At 49.5% G+C, this 20,054-nt stretch overlaps 1 protein-coding gene across 1 annotated transcript; it reads left to right on the top strand.

The window, feature by feature from the left end:
- Positions 1–18,735: 18,735 nt before the first annotated feature.
- Positions 18,736–19,845, top strand: LOC146754551 (uncharacterized). The gene is made up of 2 exons (XM_085527792.1): positions 18,736–19,028; positions 19,086–19,845. The coding sequence occupies exons 1-2, from the start codon at positions 18,736–18,738 to the stop codon at positions 19,843–19,845; spliced, it is 1,053 nt and encodes a 350-aa protein (XP_085383918.1).
- The last annotated feature ends 209 nt before the right edge of the window (positions 19,846–20,054 follow it).

Below are 20,054 nucleotides of genomic sequence, written 5' to 3'. Positions count from 1 at the left end.
TGGGGGTCAGAAATGAAGGGACCGCATAGGAAACCCCATAAGTTATGGGCCCCGTAAATTGGGCCCCATAACTTATGGGTAAGAAATGAGGGGACCCCATAGGAAACCCCATAAGTTGGGACCCGTATGTTATGGGTCAGAAAGGAAGGGACCCCATAGGAAACCCCATAAGCTTGGCCCCATAAGTAACCCCATAAGTTGGGCCCCATAATTTATGGGTAAGAAATGAAGGGACCCCATAGGAAACCCCATAAACTGGGGGTCAGAAATGAGAGACCCCATAGGAAACCCCAGAAGTTGGGGGTCAGAAATGAAGGGACCCCATCGGGAACCCCATCAGTTGGGCCCCATAAGTATCCCCATAAGTAGGGACCCATAAGTTATGGGTCAGAAAAGAAAGGACCCCATAGGAAACCCAATAAGTTGGGCCCCGTATGTAATCCCATAAGTTGGGCCCCATAAGTTGGTTGTCAGAAATGAGAGACCCCATAGGAAACCCCATAAGTTGGGAGTCAGAAATGAGGGACCCCATAGGAAACCCCATATGTTGGGCTCCATAAGTTATGGGTCAGAAAGGAAGGGACCCCATAGGAAACCCCATAAGTTGGGCACCATAAATAACCCCATAAGTTGGGCCCCATAAGTTGGGGGTCAGAAATGAAGGGACCCCATAGGAAACCCCATAAGTTGGGACCCATAAATTATGGGTCAGAAATGAGGGGACCCCATAGGAAACCCCATATGTTGCGCCCCGTAAGTAACCCCATAAGTTGGGTCCCATAAGTTATGGGTCAGAAATGAGGGACCACATAGGAAACCACATAAGTTGGGGGTCAGAAATGAGGGATCCCATAGGAAACCCCATAAGTTGGGCCCCATAAGTTATGGGTCAGAAAGGAAGGGACCCCATAGGAAACCCCATAAGTTATGGGTCACTTATGGGGCAATTTGTGTCCCCCAAACTCACTTATGGGGCGATTCTGACCCACTTGTGGGGCTGGAGGTCACTTATGGGGCGCTCTGTGCCCCCCAACTCACTTATGGGGCAATTTTGGACCCACTTATGGGGCAATTTGTGCCCCCCAAACTCACTTATGGGGCGATTTGGGACCCACTTATGGGGCTGGAGGTCACTTATGGGACCATTTGGGACCCCAACCCATAAGAAATTGAGTCAATGGGGGGATTTGGGACCCCCAAACCCACTTATGGGGCAATTTGGGACCCACTTATGGGGGGATTTGGGACCCCAAAGACCCCAACCCTTAAGAAATGGGGTTTATCGGGGGATTTGTGCCCCATTTATGGGGCTGGAGGTCACTTATGGGGCAATTTTGACCCACTTATGGGTCTGGAGGTCACTTATGGGGCGATCTGTGCCCCCCAACTCACTTATGGGACCCATTAGGACCCCCAAGCCAACTTATGGGGCCATTTGGGACCCACTTATGGGGCTGGATGTCACTTAGGGGGCCGTGCCCCCCAACTCACTTGTTGCTCTGATGTTTGAGGTGTTTCTTGTAGGTCTCGTCCTGGAACAAGCTTTCCGGGTTGTACTTGTGGCTCCAGTCGTTTCTATGGGGCTCGAAGCCGCCGTGGGGCTTCACCTTCTTCCCTTTGCGACCCCGAGAAATGGGGACAGAAAGGCCTGAATTGGGTTAAAGGAAAGAAAACTTATTATTATTGTTACTTATGGGGCTGGGGAGGCACTTATGGGGCTGGGGACATCTCCAAGTCTATAGTTATGGGGTTTTGGGTCACACTTATGGGTCTGTGTTCCCACTTATGGGGCTGCGGTCCCCATTGACCCCTTTGGGGTCACACTTATGGGGCTGGGGACATCTCAAAGTTTTATAGGGTCTCGGTTATGCGGTTTTGGGTGACACTTATGGGGCTGTGGTCCCCATTGGACCCTATGGGGTCACACTTGTGGGTCTGGAGCCTCACTTATGGGTCACACTTATGGGGCTGGGGTGGCACTTATAGGGTTTGGGGTGTTACTTATGGGGCTAGAATCATACTTTTGGGTTTGGGGTCACACTTATGGGTCTGTGTTCCTACTTATGGGGCTGGGGTCCCCATTGACCCCTATGGGGTCCCACTTATGGGTCCCACTTATGGGGTCTTAGGCCCCACTTATGGATCTCTGGTCCCACTTATTGGTCCGGGCTCCCCCCACTTATGGGTCTGTGTTCCCACTTATGGGGCTGGGGTCCCCATTGACCCCTATGGGGTCCCACTTATGGGTCGCACTCACCTTGTTGCTTGCCGGCCTTCCCGTTGTCATTGGGATGAATGAGGTCCCATATAAATGGGGTTTGGGGTCACACTTATGGGGCTAGAATCATACTTTTGGGTTTGGGGTCACACTTATGGGTTTGTGTTCACACTTATGGGTTTAGGGACCTACTTATGGGTCTAGAGCCTCACTTATGGGTCTGGAGACCTCTCCAAGTCTATAGTTATGGGGCTGGGGCCACACTTATGGGTCTGAGGACCCACTTATGGGGCTGGAGCTTCACTTATGGGTCACACTTATGGGTCTGGGGCCCCCATTGCCCCCTATGGGGTCACACTTACGGGGCTAGAATCATAGTTATGGGGTTTTGGGTCCCACTTATGGGTCTGGGGTCCCACTTATGGGTCTGGATCCTCACTTATGGGTCCCACTTATGGGTCTGTGTTCCCACTTATGGGGCTGGGGTCCCCATTGACCTCTATGGGGTCCCACTTATGGGTCCGGGTACTTACCTTGTGTCACGGTTTGAACTAAAAATCCACCTGCGTCCGTGACAGGGGCTGTGGGCCCCGGAGGGGCCCTAGGCCGAAAGGAAAAAGTTAATTAGGAAAAGAAAACAGCGGCAACGATCTAAGGAGGCACACTTATTTACTAAATACTATATCGAAATACAGGATAACACAATATAATACAATATAATTGAAAATTGAGCTAACGAATCAAGCAAAATAGGAGAGAGAATGAGTCCCGTAACCGAGAGGCCTACTGTGAATCTAGGCGAACGGCTGAAGGCTCCCACACACTCCCCTGGACGCCAGAACTCGAAAGACGTCAGTCTGTTCTGTGACCAAGTTAATATAGAGTCCAGGTCCCGTGACCTATCGTGTTGCTCTCTGGGAGATGTAGTCTTCTTCTGTAAGTTGCAGATTCAGTAAAATTATTCATGCTTTATATGATGTTATGATGTGGAATACTGATAGCAAAATTACAAAATTGTTAAACCATGACACCTTGTTGCTTGCCGGCCTTCCCGTTGTCATTGGGATGAATGAGGTCCCATATAAATGGGGTTTGGGGTCGCACTTATGGGTCTGTGTTCCCACTTATGGGGTTTGGGGTCACAGTTATGGGGCTGGAGACTCACTTATGGGGCTGGGGATGCAGTTATGGGTCACACTTATGGGTCTGTATTCCCACATATGGGTCTGAGGACCCACTTATGGGTCTGGAGCCTCACTTATTGGTCCCACTTATGGGTCTGGAGCCTCACTTATGGGTCACACTTATGGGGCTAGGGTCCCCATTGGCCCCTATGGGGTCACACTTATGGGTCTCCAGCCTCTCTTACAGGGCTGGAGACCCACTTATACGGCTGGGGACATCTCCAAGTCTATAGTTATGGGGTTTGGGGACCCACTTATGGGTCTGTGTTCCCATTTAGAGGGCTGGGGTCCCCATTGGCCCCTATGGGGTCCCACTTATGGGGTTTGGGGTTACACATATGGGACTGGGGACACAGTTATAGGGCTGGGGAGGCACTTATGGGGCTAGAATCATAAGGTTTGGGGTCTCGCTTATGGAGCTGGGGTCATACTTATGGGTCTAGGGACCCACTTATGGGGCTGGAGCCTCACTTATGGGGCTTGGGGTCCCCATTGGCCCCTATGGGGTCACACTTATGGGGCTGGGGGCACCTCCAACGCTTTAGGGTCACACTTATGGGGCTGGAGACTCACTTATGGGGCTGGGGGTCCCCATTGGCCCCTATGGGGTCACACTTAAGGGTCTGTGTTCCCACTTATGGGTCTAGTGACCCGCTTATGGGTCTGTGTTCCCACTTATGGGTGACACTTATGGGGTTTTGGGTTCACAGCTATGGGGCTGGAGCCTCACTTATGGGTCCCACTTATGGGGCTGTGTTCACACTTATGGGGCTTGGGGTCCCGATTGGCACCTATGGGGTCACACTTATGGGTCTGAGGACTCGCTTACGAGTCTGTGTTCCCACTTATGGGTCTGTGTTCCCACTTATGGGTCTGGAGCCTCACTTGTGGGTCACACTTATGGGGCTGGAGCCTCACTTACGGGTCTGGAGCCTCACTTATGGGGCTTGGGGTCCCCATTGGCACCTATGGGGTCACACTTATGCACACTTGTTGCCTGCCAGTCTTCCCGTTGTCATTGGGATGAATGAGGTCCCATATAAAGGCCTTGATGGACTTATCACCCCGATAATGGAGCAGGCAATAGAGCAGGATGGCCCTAGAGATGGTGACTTGCGGAATCAAACTCCATAACCACGAAGTAGTTATAAAGCAGGTATGTTTAATGAGTGATGCGCATACACCCTGGTGCAAGGGGGATAGCTCCACCTCACCTGCACAACGTCAGGAGAAAGTGTACAACAGATATAGGCTGAACTAATACATCATCAATAGTTTGCAGGAATTTGGATACATATTCATTACATTCCTGAGACCCCATTAGCATGCAGTCCCTCCCCCCTTGCGCATGCGTAGTGATTTGTGGGGGTGGTCGTGGGATGAAGGCTCATCATCTTCCTCACCATAAACTTTCGACCCTGTGGGAGGGGCACCCCCCAAACTGGTTCCAGCTTGCTCTGTGGACATCTAATCCCCACACTGTTCTCGGGCTGTTCCACCCTGATCTTCATGGCCTTCATCCCCTTGTTTTCTCAAACTTAGCATCTGCAGTTCCCCCTCTCTCTGACCCCCTTAACATAAACTATCTATATGTAACAACACTCTGCCTTAGTGAGGCCCCCTTTCCCTTTCTGTAGCAAAGTGTTCCCTTTTCATCTACTATGGGGTCCTTTTTCACTATTCACTGACACTTCATGACGGATGGGCAAGAAGATGAGGAAAGGCTGCTGCCCTTTGTGAGAGTGCACTGAGCTCTGCCTGGGGATGGCAGAGGAGCAAGCTGAGAACTGATGGAAAAGGCACAAAGAGGAGAGCAGCAGATTCTGTTCCTCGCTTCCTGATAAGGAAGAACAAGAGGAGGAGAACAGGCAGGAATCTGAGTTACAGCTCAGATGGAATTATTTTCTTCAGACTGCCTGCTATGGTGCAGTGTTTTGGTTCTAGGAGAAAAACATTGATAACACTCTGATGTTTACAGATGCTGCTAAGCAGTGTTGTACGGAGCCAAGGCCATGGTCAGTGGAGGGCACATGGAGCTGGGAGGGAACAGACTGCGCACAGCTGACTGGAAGTGGCCTAAGGGACGTTCACTATCACCTGACAGGAAGCAGAAATTGTATTGAAAGGGCTGGGAGTTCATCTCACTCTCTTCACTGCCCAGGGCCCAGCTGAGCATCAGTCTGGTGGTGCTGAGCAAGTGTTTGTGCATCAGTTGATACATACAATTCCAAATCAACGGATATATAGTGATAACTATTACTCCTCTCCTTTTATCTCTCTTAGTAAATAGCTTTGTTACAACCCACAAGTTGTACTTTTTTTTCCCAGTTCTCTTCCCCATCCCACTGGGAATGGGGAACTGCACAAAGAACTGTGTGCTGCTGAGCCACATGTTGGGTTCAACAACCACAGTCATTTTGGTGCCAAATGTGAGGCTACAAGGGTTGAGATAACATTACATACACCCCTTATAAAGAGCTCTGCAGTCACTCCTGCTACAGGTCCTGTAGCTGTTCCAAGTATTGTGATAAGAAAATGAAACAAATGCCTCCCAGGTGAGGTGCACTGTGCCAGGAGCTAACGCCCTGTGGTCACTCCAATCCCTCCAATGAGCACAGTGGCTGCTAAAACTTTAATCCCAGGTCCTGCAGTGATTCCTGCTCTGGCAATGAGCTCTGCAGTTGCTCCAACGCCTGCAATAGTATAACAGCCTCTCCAGTTCCTACAGTGAACCTTGTGGCTGTTAAAACGCCTGCAACAGGTCCTTGACTTGCAAACAGATATGCATAGAAACTATTATCATCTATATATGATATGTATATGTATTACTACATGCACATATGTTAGCAACTGCCTATATTGTATATATGTGAAAATATACTATATATATATGTATATATGCATTTATCATATTTATAATCATTTTCTTTTTATCTTGACCTTAAACCACAGATTCTAATCCTCAGGACTGACTTGAGTTCCTTACAGATCTCCTTGGGACTTCTGAAACTAACCCTGCCAGTCAGTGAAATGCACCAGAATATCTTGAAGTCTTCTCTTGAAGTCTTCTCAGGGAGCAGCTCCTGAGGTATATTCCTTACACCAGCTTTGGAAGAGGCCTCCAGTTCTCTGGGCCTGCTCTAAGGGGGCCCTCTTGTTATGGCAGTGACAGCAAGGAGACCAGCCCTGACACAGGCGTTCGTATTGCGGGCTACTGACTGCTGTCCCGGAGTACTGCTGTAGAGACAACAGGACTGTTGTGAGAAAAACCAGACCTTCAGCCTGCACAAATGAGAGGACTTGAGAGCACTGTGGCGGTGTAAAGAGATCAGAAATGAAAAGAACACAGTGAGCTTCTGTCTGCGGCTGCACCTCCCCAAATCCAGACAAAGTAGGAAGAAAGAAAAGCTAAGCAAATGTCTATTTTGATACCTTTTTCAGTATCTTATAACGTATTCAGGGAATCTGGTTATATGTTTCCATGAGCTCTTGGATAGAGAAAATGGAAATTAGGTAGGAAAGATGTGAAATACATTTTTATTTATTTGTTCAATAACATTTTATTTGCACATTGCTATATCTCACATAATCAAACAATCAAAGATGCATAAAACATAAAGAACCATCACTGGGAATCGTGCGAGGAAGATGTGCACAATATTGACACTGCAATAGTGCTTATTGCAACACCTTCCTGAGAGCCTGCTTGATCTCCCTGTTCCTCATGCTGTAGATAATAGGGTTCAGTGTTGGAGGAACCACTGAGTACAGAAGAGGCACTGTCAGATCCAGGAGTGGGGAGGAAATGGAGGGGGGCTTCAGGTAGGTAAAAAAGCCAGTGCTGAGAAACAGGGAGACCACGGCCAGGTGAGGGAGGCATGTGGAGAAGGCTTTGTGCCGTCCCTGCTCAGAGGGCATCCTCAGCACGGCAAGGAAGATCTGCACATATGACAGCACTATGAAAATGAAGCACCCAAAATCTAAACTGGCACTAAAATTGAGAAATACAACTTCCCCGAGATTTGATTCTGAGCAGGAGAGCATGAGGATCTGGGGGATTTCACAGAAAAACTGGTTCACAGCATTGCCTCAGCAGAGAGGCAGTGAAAATGTACTGGCAGTGTGCAGCAGGGAATTGAGAACCCCAGCGCCCCAGGCAGCTGCTGCCATGGTGGCACAAGCTCTGCTGTCCATCAAGGTCTCGTAGTGCAGGGGCTTGCAGATGGCAACGTAGCGGTCATAGGACATGATGGTGAGAAGGGAATACTCTGCTGAGATGAAGAAGAAAAAGAAAGAATAAGATCTGTGCAGCACATCCTGTGTAGGAGATGGCCCTGGTATCCCAGAGGGTGTTGGCCATGGCTTTGGGAAGAGTGGTGGAGATGCTGCCCAAGTCGAAGAGGGCCAGATTGAGGAGGAAGAAGTACATGGGGGTGTGCAGGCGGTGGTCACAGGCTACGGCTGTGCTGATGAGGCTGTTGTCCAGGAGGGCAGCCAGGTAGATGCCCAGGAAAAGCCAGAAGTGCTGGAGCTGCAGCTGCTGCGTGTCTGCCAACGGCAGCAAGAGGAACTCGCTGATGTAGCTGCTGTTGGGCATCTGCTGTTCCTGGGCTTGGAATCCTGTTCAGAGTGAAGAAGGTAATGACCAGCCCTGACCATTCTCAGAGACACTCCTACTGTATTATGTAATGTTTTCATTCTCCTACAACAGTTTACATTTAGCACCATTACTTGCATTTAATTTCATTTTGTTCAGCATTCCTTAGGCAGAAGCAGCATTTGAATTTCTAACCATTCCTCTTAGTTTCTTACCTTTTCCCATCTCCCTGGATATTTTCATCTGTTTCCTGTCTCATATCTTTACCCCAACTGCTCTTAGCGCCCCAAAAGCAGCCTCTGTGCCATTCAACTTCAGTAAGAAAAACCTGCCTGTTTGCAGCAAAAGTGAATTATTCATACCTACAGAAAATGATGATAATTAAAATTGTTTCCATCCTTCAAAAAATTGGAGACTGGAAGCACATCACTTGTGACTGTTCACAAAACAAACAACTGACTGATGAAAAATTCTCAGAAGTGTGACTGCCACTTTCTGCCTCCAATTCGTTTTGCCTCAGAACAGGAAATGGGAATCCCCTGCCTTGGATCTCCTCTTCCAAGGTCCCTAGAAAACAGAGTTGTGCAATGGATCTGTGATCCCACTGCCCCAGGCAGCTGCTGTGGCAGCACAAGCCCTGCCGAAGGGCTCCTTCCCCCCTCACGTCTCCCCGCAGCGCCCTGGGCAGCTCCCCGGGCAGCTCCCCGGGCAGGCTGAGTGCTGAGCCTGGCAGGCGGCAGAGTCCCATACCCGGCACACAGCCCCTGGAGCACAGCAGGGACCCTGCTCTTCAGGACAGCTCTGGGCACCCGCCTGCAGACCCAACTGCACAGCCTGCAGCCGTGCTGGGACATGCAGCCCTCAGGGCTGTGCTCTGACACTGTAGCACAGAAGCCCTCAGTTGGAGCAGAAGGTCTTTTTCCACAGTAAAGAAACATGCAGTGCCTGCAGCTGGATCTGCTATGGGGTTTCCCAGATTGTTAGCCCTCTATGAAAAGCAGCTCACGGTCTGCAGAGAGACTTAATGTGTCATGGTCTGTGAGCAAAGCTCCTACTGTGAGCTCACAGCCCACTCACACCACACACATCCTGTAAGCTCTCTCCAATTTCTCTCCTCTTCTTCTGTCACCTGCAGGCTGTGCTGTGCACAAGAGCTGCTCCTCAGCACAGCTGTCTCTCTATATCTCTGCCCACTTTTATGAGCTCCCTGTGTCCCAGGAGCCCGGACAAGCAAGGAGCAGATGATGTCATTTTTATCCTTCCAACTCATCTCCCCTGACACGTCCTTGGGTCCTCATAGCCAACAGCTCATGAAAGAAAACAGTGTCATAACTGTGCTTTGAAATCCGCTCAGTTAACCACCACATGTCCAGTGGTCAGTGACTGATTGGAGACATATAGCAAGTACTAATCGAGTTTGTTCGATGAAGCACAAAGGACAACCAGACAAGGACGGGGAGGTTTGGACTTTCCATGTGCAGGACAGTGATCCAGCTGAGGCAGTGCAGGAGTCTCATCCCTTGACAGAAATCCTGGTGCTGAAATGGGATTCCGCACCCTACACACCCACAGGAGCTGGGATTCCTCTGGTTCAGTTCAGAAGTGCACAAGGAGTTGCCTGCATGTGAGCACCTGCTCTGAGTCCTCGGTCCTTCAGCTGGGAGGCAGCTGCTTACACAAAGATACTGGGTGATGTCTAAGGTGCCTGGACTACTCCTGATGTGTGCCAGTGCTTGTAAACCGTGTGAGAAGTCCCTGAGATAGACACCTCCTTCCTGGGCATCAGCTGAGGGCCAGAGAAGGGATAGCACCGGCTGTCTGGTGAGTTCACTCGCAGCTGCAAGAGCAGCACAGGGCCTTCAGGAGAGCCATGCCCTAGGAGTGTCCGTGTTGCTACGTCATCTCCAGGACCCACGATCGCTCTAATGTCTGTGTGCCACCTTCTGCACACTGATACCATATATGAGCTGCAGGCCTGTGCTCCTGTTTGGACCATAGGGACACAGTTGAATGGCTTCCACAACTGCTCTGTAACGGAAGGGGAATACAGAGTCTTTACAATGGTTGGGCGAGGAGTCAAAGAAGGGTGCATGCCCTCTGTGAGAGTGCACTGAGCTCTGCCTGGGGATGGAAGAGCAGGTCAGAGCTAATGGAAATGGCAAACAGAGGATTCCCGCAGTGCCTGTTCCTGGCTTCTTGATCATGGAGAGCAAGTGGAAGGTGCCCTCTCCAGACAGATGGGAGCCTGATGTTGTCAGGCCATTGTCCCCTTTGGGAGCATTTTTCACTCCAGTATCTGCTGCAGGGACAGCACAGCAGGGCATGTGCCATCCAGCAGATCCGTGGAGAGCACAGATGGCAGCTTCTTGACCAAGCCATGGAGGAACCAAAGAGGAGAAGTTCTCTGCTGGATCTCATACTGTCCGCCAATGAAGGTCTGGTGGGAACAGTGAAGGTCAAAGGGGCATGAGGCCAATTACAAGATGCAAATGGATCTCTTTTTATTTAATTAATTATTTATTTGTTTATTTATTTATACTTAGGCCGTAAGCTTAAAAGATGTTCAGAAATGTCAATAAAATTGAGACAAAGAATTGAAAACAAAGATCAAAATCAATGAAAATGTGTTTACCCTTCTCAACATGAGAAATTCTCATGAGTCTTCTTCCATTTTAAGTTGTTAATACGAATCTTTCAGTTGATTTGATTTTTTTAATTGTTTTTTTATTGTTTATTTATTTTCTTTTTCTGAAACTATGATGTTTTTCCAGAATTGTGTTTGCTGGACACAGATGCCTTCAGGTTCAGGGACACAGACTGTGGTGCCAGTGCCAGTGCCCTGTGACTAAATCCCGGCGTCACCGCTGCTCTTCCCTGCTGCCTATTTGATGTCCCTCAACCTCCAGGTGTCTCCAGCTCTCCTAAATAAATGGCTGTGGTTAAGGGCATGTTTTCAGCAGGCCATTTAGACACACGCTCCTGCCACAGCCTGCCAGATTTCCCCATCCCTTGCTCTTTGTTCAGTCAGATACCTCCCAATTATCTGTCTGATTTCTGACTTTTAGAGGGATGACTCAAATTTGCTCCATCTCGCCAAAGTCTGATGGACTGTGTTGTCAACTCCTTAACTGTGATTCTATCTAGCCCTTCCTGTCTTTTTTTTTCTCTTTCTTTTTCTTTTTCTTTCATTTTCTTCTCCATTTCCTTTTCATAGTTTCATAGTTTCATAGTTTCGTGCGGGTTGGAAGGGACCTTAGAGATCATCGAGTCCAGCCCCCGGGATTCGAGCCTCTGTGTAGCAGAGCGGCACTTCTACCACTTGCGCCACAGGGGGGATTCGAACTCCGGGCCCCAGTGTTGCAAGGCGGCGTCTTTAACCACTGCGCCACCGGGTTCCTTTTCCTTTTTCTCTTTATCTTCCTTTTGTTTTCTCTTTCATCTTTCATCTTTCTCTTTTTCTTTCTCTTTCTCTTTCTCTTTCTCTTTCTCTTTCTCTTTCTCTTTCTCTTTCTCTTTCTCTTTCTTTCTCTCTTTTTAATTTTTCATACCTTAAAAAGCATGAATTATGAAAGATGTTCATTAATGTCAGTAAAAGTGAAAAAAAGAGCTGAAGACAAAGATAGAAATCAATAAGAATGTGTTAACCAGTCTCAATGTGTGAAATACTCACGAGTCTTGTTTAGTTTTAAGTTGATACCTCCCAAATCCCTGGCTGATCTATCCCAGGGAGATTACTGGAATTTGCTCCATTCCTCAAAAGTCTGTTGTTAGATCCTTCACCGTGATTCTATCTATCCCATCCTATCTGTTTCTAACTCATTTCTTGTGCAAATATTCCCTATGAAAGATAAACATCAATAGAAGCAGCTTGGACATGGCATGCAGTTGATCACTGTTTTACTGTTCATTCAATTGCATCACCTTTCCTTCTGTTTGTTGGCCATAAATAAAGAGAATTCTTTCTTTTTCTGTGTGCAGCTGGTTCTCTGTGGAAAGCCAGTGGGAGTTGGTGCAAAGACGGTTTAGCACTGTGCGGGTGACAACAGAGGAGAAGAGTGATGTGAGGAAAAGTGATGCAAATACCATGGGGCCAATGTGAGTAGAAATGTGGTGGGGATGTTGAGGAGCTTTGTCAACACATTAACAGAACAGAAGTCATTGGGACATCCTGGATCACTATCAGTTGCTCAGTGCTGCTTTAATGACTTGTTTTAACCCAACTATAAATAAATAGACTATAAGTGTTTGCTGGATTCTTCCTCCTTAAGCTCTCTCTAGATATCTCTCCATTTTGCTGAACAAGTTCTGAAAACCTAGAAAACAGGAAGGCACAAGGAACAAGATGCTCGTTAGGTTATAATGGGCCCCAGGGCGCATTTGATGCCGAATCGATCAATCTCCAGTGCAGAGTGAAGTTTTCACAGAGTACTCAGCAAGACAAAGGCAGAAGTAACAATGAAGATTCTTGGAGTATTAATGGGCCCACTGAGGGCCATTAGCAAGCAAGCTTCCCAAAGCACTAGTTAGAGCCGATAATTGGAAGCCATGACTCCAGTCAGGCAAAGGCACTGGCATGGTGGCTCTGATGCTAAGAAAATCCTTCTTTGCCTTAAGAAGCAAACAGGACAAGCCCTGATTCCCAGACCCTTGGCAGGGAGATCCTGTCCCTCATGTTGGCTCTGGGCCCTTCCTGGGGCAGTGGGATGGAGGTCTGTATGATGTTAAATGAAAGACATAGGGACAGAAGATCCCAGGCTCTGCATGGGGTGCAAGGACGGTGTGAAGTTCATGTCCCATATGTGCCATGTGTTTCATCGCAGGTTGCAGGTTGTGAGAAGGGCCCCGTCTGAACAAGTAGTCAATCCCAATGTAACTGAACTTCAGATCTCTCAGTTCCAGTGCCCTCCTGTGCACACTCTGCCATAGTTTGATGTCCTTTCTATTCTGCATTGCCCAGAAATGCACCTAGTGCTCCAGGTGATGCTGGAGCAGCGCAGAGCAGAGGGTGACAATCCTTTCCCTTACCCAGATAGCAATAAATTGCTTGATGCACTTTAGGGGACCATTGGCCTTCCTGGCTGTCTGGGCACACTGCTGACTAACATTCAATTTGATGCTGACCAGGACCCTCAATCCTTTTCAGTCAGACCACCCTCCAATTTCCCGTATCCAGTCAGTGTTTATGTCCAGGGTAGCCCCTACCGAGATGCCCAATCAGGCACTTGTTCTTGTTATGCTTTATGCACTTGGTGCTTAGTACCAACTGGTACCCACTTCTCTGTCTAGTCCACATCTCTCTGCAAGTCCTCTCCACCCTCAGTGGAGGCAACAGCACATCCTCATCTGGTCTCATCAGCAAACTTGCTCAGAACATCTTCTAGTCCTGCATGCAAGTCATCCACAAAAACATGAAAGAGAAGTGGCCCTAAAATGGAGCCCTGGGGAACCCTGACAATGACCATCTACCTGCCCGATGAAACACAATGACTATAGTCTGTTTGGCCTGACATACTGGCCAACTGTTTACCCACCACATTCTGTTTCTGTCTAGCCGTATGCAGAACATTCTGCCCAGAAGGGTGCTGTGAGTAGTCTCAAAAACTCTAATGAATCCTCTGGGATAACATCAGCTGGCTTCCCTTGGTCAGCTAAATGGATAATCGTGTCATAAAAAGATCAGAAGTTAAACAGGACCTTCCCCTCGGGAACTTGAGATGGCTGCAACCAATGACAGAATTGTCCTTCAGCTGTTTTTTTCACCATCATTTTCTCCAGAATTTTACCAGGCACTGGAGTGAGACTGACAGGTCCATAGTTGCTCGTGTCATCTTTCTTGCTCTTCCTTACCATAAGACTACATTTGCCAGCTTCCCATCAACTGGTATGACCCTAGGCTTATTTAGATGCAATTGAAATGAGAGCCCAGAGCATACTAAGGTGTCATCATTGCAAGAACGTAGATGAGCCATAGCTTTGCAGTGCCTTGAATTCTAGAGTATGCCACAGATGGAGCATAGAGAAAGACTGGCCTCATCTGTTGTTAAGCAGAATAACACTACATGATACATGGGGACTGTGTCTCTGCTCTGCTATGCTCTGCTCACAGGGGAAAGGTGCAGGGGGTTGCTCTCATGTCAGTGCTCATATCTGAGGTGTGCGGTCAAAGAGGAGAGACCAGGCTCTTTTCAGCAGTGTGTGGAGACAAGACAAGGGGAAACTGGAGCATAGGAAGTTCTGCACGAATGTGTGCAAGAACATCTTTACAGTGAGGGTGACGGAGCCCTGGAACAGGCTACCCAAGGGGTTGGGGAGTCCCTTTCTCCGGAGATATTCCAGACCCTCCTGGACGCCTACCTGTGTGCCTGCCTGGTGTTCCCCAGGGGTCTGTGCTGAGGCCTGTCCTCCTCAGTATCTTTATTGATGACCTGGATAAGGGCATTGAGTGCATCCTGTGTAAGTTTGTAAATTACACCAAATTGGCTGGGAGTGTGGATCTCCCTGAAGTTAGCAAGGCCCTACTGAGGGATCTGGACAGGCTGGAGAGCTGGGCTGAAGCCAATGGGATGAGGTTAACCAAGACTAAATGCCACGTCCTGAACTTTGGGACCTGGAATGGACTGCCCAGGGGGGTGGTGGATTCACCGACCCTGGAGGTGTTCAAGGAATGATTGGATGTTGTGTTGAGGGACATGGTTTAGTGGGAGCTATTGGTGATAGGTGAACAGCTGGACTGGATGCACCATTACTTGCATTTAATTTCATATCGTTCAGCATTCCTTAAGCAAAAGCAGCACATGGAACTTTAACCTTCCTCTTCTTTTCTTATCCTGCCTCCCTGGATATTTTCATGTGTTTCCCATGTTCCCATATTTTCAAAGGGAAGAAGGTGAAGCCCCACGGCGGCTTCGAGCCCCATAGAAACGACTGGAGCCTCAAGTACAACCTGGAAAGCTTTTTCCAGGACAAGACCTACAAGAAACATGTCAAACATCAGAGCAACAAGTGAGTTGGGGGGCACGGCCCCATAAGTGACAGCCAGCCCCATAAGTGACAAACTGCCCCATAAGTGGGTCCCAAATCACCCCATAAACCCCATTTCTTATGTGTTGGGGTCCCAAATTGCCCCATAAGTGGGTCCCAAATTGCCCCATAAGTGAGTCAGAATTGCCTCATAAGTGACAAATTGCCCCATAAGTGGGTTCAAAATTGCCCCATAAGTGAGTCAGAATCGCCTCATAAGTGACAAATTGCCCCATAAGTGGGTTCAAAATTGCCCCATAAATGAGTTGGGGGGCACCCAGCCCCATAAGTGACCTCCAGCCCCATAAGTGGGTCAAAATCACCCCATAAGTGGGTCCCAAATCCCCCAAAAACCCCATTTCTTAAGGTTTGGGGACTTTGGGATTCCAAATCACCCCATAAGTGGGTTTGGGGGACACAGATTGCCCCATAAGTGATTTCTGAGGGTCCCAAATCGCCCCATAAGTAAGTTTGGGGTGCACACAGCGCCCCATATGTGACCTCCAACCCCATAAGTGGGTCCCAAATCGCCCCATAAGTGGGAGAGAATCGCCCCATAAGTGACAAATTGCCCCATAAGTGGATCCCAAATTGCCCCGTAAGTGACCCATAACTTATGGGGTTTCCTATGGGGTCCCTTTCTTTATGACCCCCAACTTATGGGGCCCAACTTATGGGGTTTCCTATGGGGTCCCTTCCTTTCTAACCCATAATTTATGGGGCCCAACTTATGGGGTTACTTATGGGGCCCAACTTATGGGGTTTCCTATGGGGTCCCTTCATTTCTGACTCATAACTTATGGGGCCCAACTTATGGGGATACTTATGGGGCCCAACTTATGGGGTTTCCTATGGGGTCCCTTCATTTCTGACTCATAACTTATGGGGCCCAACTTATGGGGATACTTATGGGGCCCAACTTATGGGGTTTCCTATGGGGTCCCTTCATTTCTGACCCATAACTTATGGGACCCAACTTATGGGGTTTCCTATGGGGTCCCTTCATTTCTGACCCATAACTTATGGGGCCCAACTTATGGGGTTTCCTATGGGGTCTCTCATTTCTGACCCCCAACTTATAGGGTTTCCTATGGGGTCCCTTAATTTCTGACCCATAAATTATGGGGCACAACTTACGGGGTTTCTTATGGAACAGATCCTCCTGGACAACATGCTTGATCACATAAAGAACGAGCACGTGATCCGAGACAGCCAGCATGGCTTCACCAGGGGAAGGTCATGCTTAACTAATCTTGTGGCCTTCTATGATGGAGTGACGGTGTTAGTGGACGAAGGGAAGGTGACCGATGTCATTTACCTGGACCTGAGCAAGGCCTTTGACATGGTCCCTCATCACATCCTCATCTCCAAATTGGAGGGAAGTGGATTTGATGGGTGGACAACTAGATGGATAAGCAATTGGTTGAAAGGCCGCAGACAGAGGGTGGTGGTCAATGGCTCTATGTCCAGGTGGAGGCCGGTAACGAGTGGTGTCCCTCAAGGGTCTGTCTTGGGACCGGTGCTCTTTAACATCTTTATTAATGACATCGATGAGGGAATGGAGTGCACCCTCAGCAAGTTTGCTGATGACACCAAGCTGAGTGGTGCAGTCGATACGGTGGAGGGAACGGATGCCATTCAGAGGGACCTCGACAGGCTGGAAAGCTGGGCTCGGGTGAACCTAATGAGGTTCAACACGGCAAAGTGCAAGGTTTTGCACTTGGGCAGGAAGAACCCCAGGCACCTGTACAGCCTGGGAGGAGTTGTCCTTGAGAGCAGCTCGGCAGAAAAAGACCTAGGGGTCCTGATAGATGAGAAACTTAACATGAGCCAGCAGTGCGCTCTGGCAGCCCGGAAAGCAAATGGGATCCTGGGCTCCATCAGGAGAGGGGTGGTCAGCAGGGATAGGGAGGTGATTGTCCCTCTCTACTCGGCTCTTGTGAGGCCCCATCTGTTGTACTGTGTCCAGGTGTGGAGCCCTCAGTACAAGAAAGACATGGAGATTTTGGAAAGGGTCCAGAGGAGGGCCACAAAGATGATCAGGGGGCTGGAGCACCTCCCCTATGAGGACAGGCTGAGGGAGTTGGGTTTGTTCAGCCTGGAGAAGAGAAGGTTGCGGGGTGACCTCATTGCAGCCTTTCAATAACTGAAGGGAACATATTCCCAGGAGGGGAGTAAACTCTTCCAAAGGGCTGACAATAGCAGGACTAGGGGAAATGGTTTTAAGTTAAAAGAGGGAAGATTTAGGTTGGACATTAGGGGGAAGTTCTTTACTAAGAGAGTGGTTAGGTCCTGGAACAGGCTGCCCGGGGAGGTTGTGGATGCCCCGTCCTTGGAGGTGTTCAAGACCAGGTTGGACAGGGCCCTGGGCAACCTGATCTAGTAAAGGTGTATGTTTGGTGGCCCTGCTAGGCAGGGGGGTTGGAACTACATGATCCTTGAGGTCCCTTCCAACCCGGGTCATTCTGTGATTCTGTGATTCTGGGTCCCCTCATTTCTGACCCATAACTTATGGGGCCCAACTTATGGGGTTATATATGGGGCCCAACTTATGGGGTTTCCTATAGGGTCCCTTCATTTCTGTCCCCCAACTTATGGGGTTACTTATGGGGCCAACTTATGGGGTTCCCTATGGGGTCCCTTCATTTCTGACCCATAAATTATGGGGCCCAACTTATGGGGTTTCCTATGGGGTCCCCTCATTTCTGACCCATAACATATGGGGCCCAACATATGGGGCCCAACTTATGGGGTTTCCTATGGGGTCCCTCATTTCTGACCCATAACTTATGGGGCCCAACTTATGGGGTTTCCTATGGGATCCCTTAATTTTTGACCCATAAATTATGGGACCCAACTTATGGGGTTTCCTATGGGGTCCCCTCATTTCTTACCCATAACATATGGGGCCGAACATATGGGGCCCAACTTATGGGGTTTCCTATGGGGTCCCTCATTTCTGACCCATAACTTATGGGGCCCAATTTATGGGGTTTCCTATGGGGTCCCTTCCTTTCTGACCCCAAACTTATGGGGTTTCCTATAGGGCCCCTCATTTCTGACCCCCAACTTATGGGGTTTCCTATGAGGCCCCATCCATTCCTGCCCCACAACTTATGGGTCCCATAGGGTTCTGCTCTGGGTCCGTATTTTGTATTACCTGAGGCAGGAGGTGATTGGGGTCCAGGCCGACAAGGTGCTGGCTGGAGCCATGGCCAGGTGAGTTCTCCTGCCCCACAACTTTTTTGCCCCACAGCAAAAGTCTGCCCAACAGCCTTTTTATTGCCGAAGTCGCCTGACTCGGAGCCGTCCCAGACCGATCAGCAGCGACTGAGCGCGTGGTTCAAGGGGGATTTCGGGCGTTTCATTCAAGCAGGGAACCCCCGGCCAGAGGAGAAGCCTGGCAGCTCTCAGGGGAGCAGCTGACGCAGCCGCTGACGAAGCGTGTGGGCGTTCCCCGGCAATGGCAAGAGATTTAAACGGGCACAAGGAGACGGGCAGGAGGAGTCAGGTTTTTGTACTGCGTGACTTCCTGTTTCAGTGCTGGTGAGTCTTCTGCTTTGACATGGTTGCTCCCCGGTGGAAGGTGCTGCCAGAAATACTGAGGAGGCCCAGACAACGGTCCCAATCTCTCAGAAATGGGTGGCAGCAAACAAGAAGACTGCAGAGACCCAGACTGAGGTCCTGCACATCCTGATAGGAAGGCTGCTGCCAAAATGTCTGAGGAGAGTGAGAATGAGCCCCCAACCCGAGATGCTAGTGTGCAGGTCTCTGACTGTACTGAGTGCCTGAGCCTGGCCCTTGCAGTGCTCGGTGAGGGAGGCAGTGATTGTGTTCGCTGCGACCAGGTGAACTACTTGTTTAGCCTCGTAGTTGACCTGAAGGAGGAAGTGGAGAAGCTGAGGACTATAAAAGAGTGTGAGAGGGAGATTGACTGGTGTTGTCAGTCCCTCTCAGCCTCAGGTTCTCAGCACACAGATGAGGCTACTAATGGAGCGTGTCAGCCCCTGCCACCTTACAAACAAGTGGCAAAGGGGAACCAGCCAGCTGACAGCACTGCAGCGAGCCCCCTGTCCTCTCTTCCCCCTAGCAACAATTTGAGAAAGGAGGAGGAGTGGAAACAGGTACCTGCTCGGCGGAGGGGACATCCCCCATCCCAACCATCCCCAGCTCCACAGGTGCCTCTGCGTAACAGATTTGAGGCCCTGGAACTTGAGGGGGGGACTAGTGAGAGGGTGGAGACAGGTTCACTCATGAGGTTGCCTCAGGCGAAGCGGTCACCCCCAAGCTTCAAGACTGCTTCTACCAATAAGGACAGAAGGGTGATTGTCGTAGGTGACTCCCTTCTGCAAGGAACAGAAGGCCCTATATGCCGGCCCGACCCTACCCACAGAGAGGTGTGCTGCCTTCCTGGGGCACGGGTCAGGGACATTTCAAAGATAATTCCTGGGTTGATTCAGCCTTCAGATTACTACCCACTTTTAATAATTCAGGCTGGCGGCGAGCAAGTTGGCAAGGAAAGCCTGAGGTCTATCAAGAAAGACTTCAGGGGAATGGAGCGAATACTTGAAGGAGCTGGGGTGCAGGTGGTCTTTTCTTCTATGCCTGTGGTGTCAGGGAAAGGTACAGGGAGGATCCGAAAAACCCAACTCTTAAATAGATGGCTTAAGAGCTGGTGCAGACACAAGAATTTTGGCTTTTTTGACCATGGGGCAATGTACACTGCACCTGGCATGATGGCTGCTGATGCAAGCAGCCTGTCCCTGAGGGGTAAGAGGGTATTAGCTGAAGAATTAGCGGGACTCATTGACAGGTCTTTAAACTAGGAAAGAAGGGGGAAGGGGGCAAAATAAGGGCTACTGGGGTTGAACGCGTCATTCGAGGGATTGTACCAAACTCCGTTGGCAATGACGGCAGAGTGCAAAGGGAGGGAGTAGGGCAGGGGGATGCTGGGGATGCTGCTGTTCTAGCGGATCCTGGATCCCTTATAAAGGTGGCGAGACGGACAGCCCGGCTGAAGTGCCTTTATAGCAAT

This window comes from Coturnix japonica, chromosome W (assembly GCF_054131305.1).
Source record: "Coturnix japonica strain WE chromosome W, WE-NBRP24, whole genome shotgun sequence".
Lineage (NCBI taxonomy): Eukaryota > Metazoa > Chordata > Aves > Galliformes > Phasianidae > Coturnix > Coturnix japonica.
This window is presented reverse-complemented; position numbering and strand designations above follow the sequence as displayed.

What these genes read in the sequence shown, in the direction of transcription:
- LOC146754551 (XM_085527792.1), top strand. Translation starts at nt 18,736, where the DNA reads ATGTCTGAGGAGAGTGAGAATGAGCCCCCAACCCGAGATGCTAGTGTG. An exon ending in AATGGAGCGTGTCAGCCCCT is followed by an intron (nt 19,029 to 19,085) that starts GCCACCTTACAA and finishes CACTGCAGCGAG; the next exon opens with CCCCCTGTCCTCTCTTCCCC.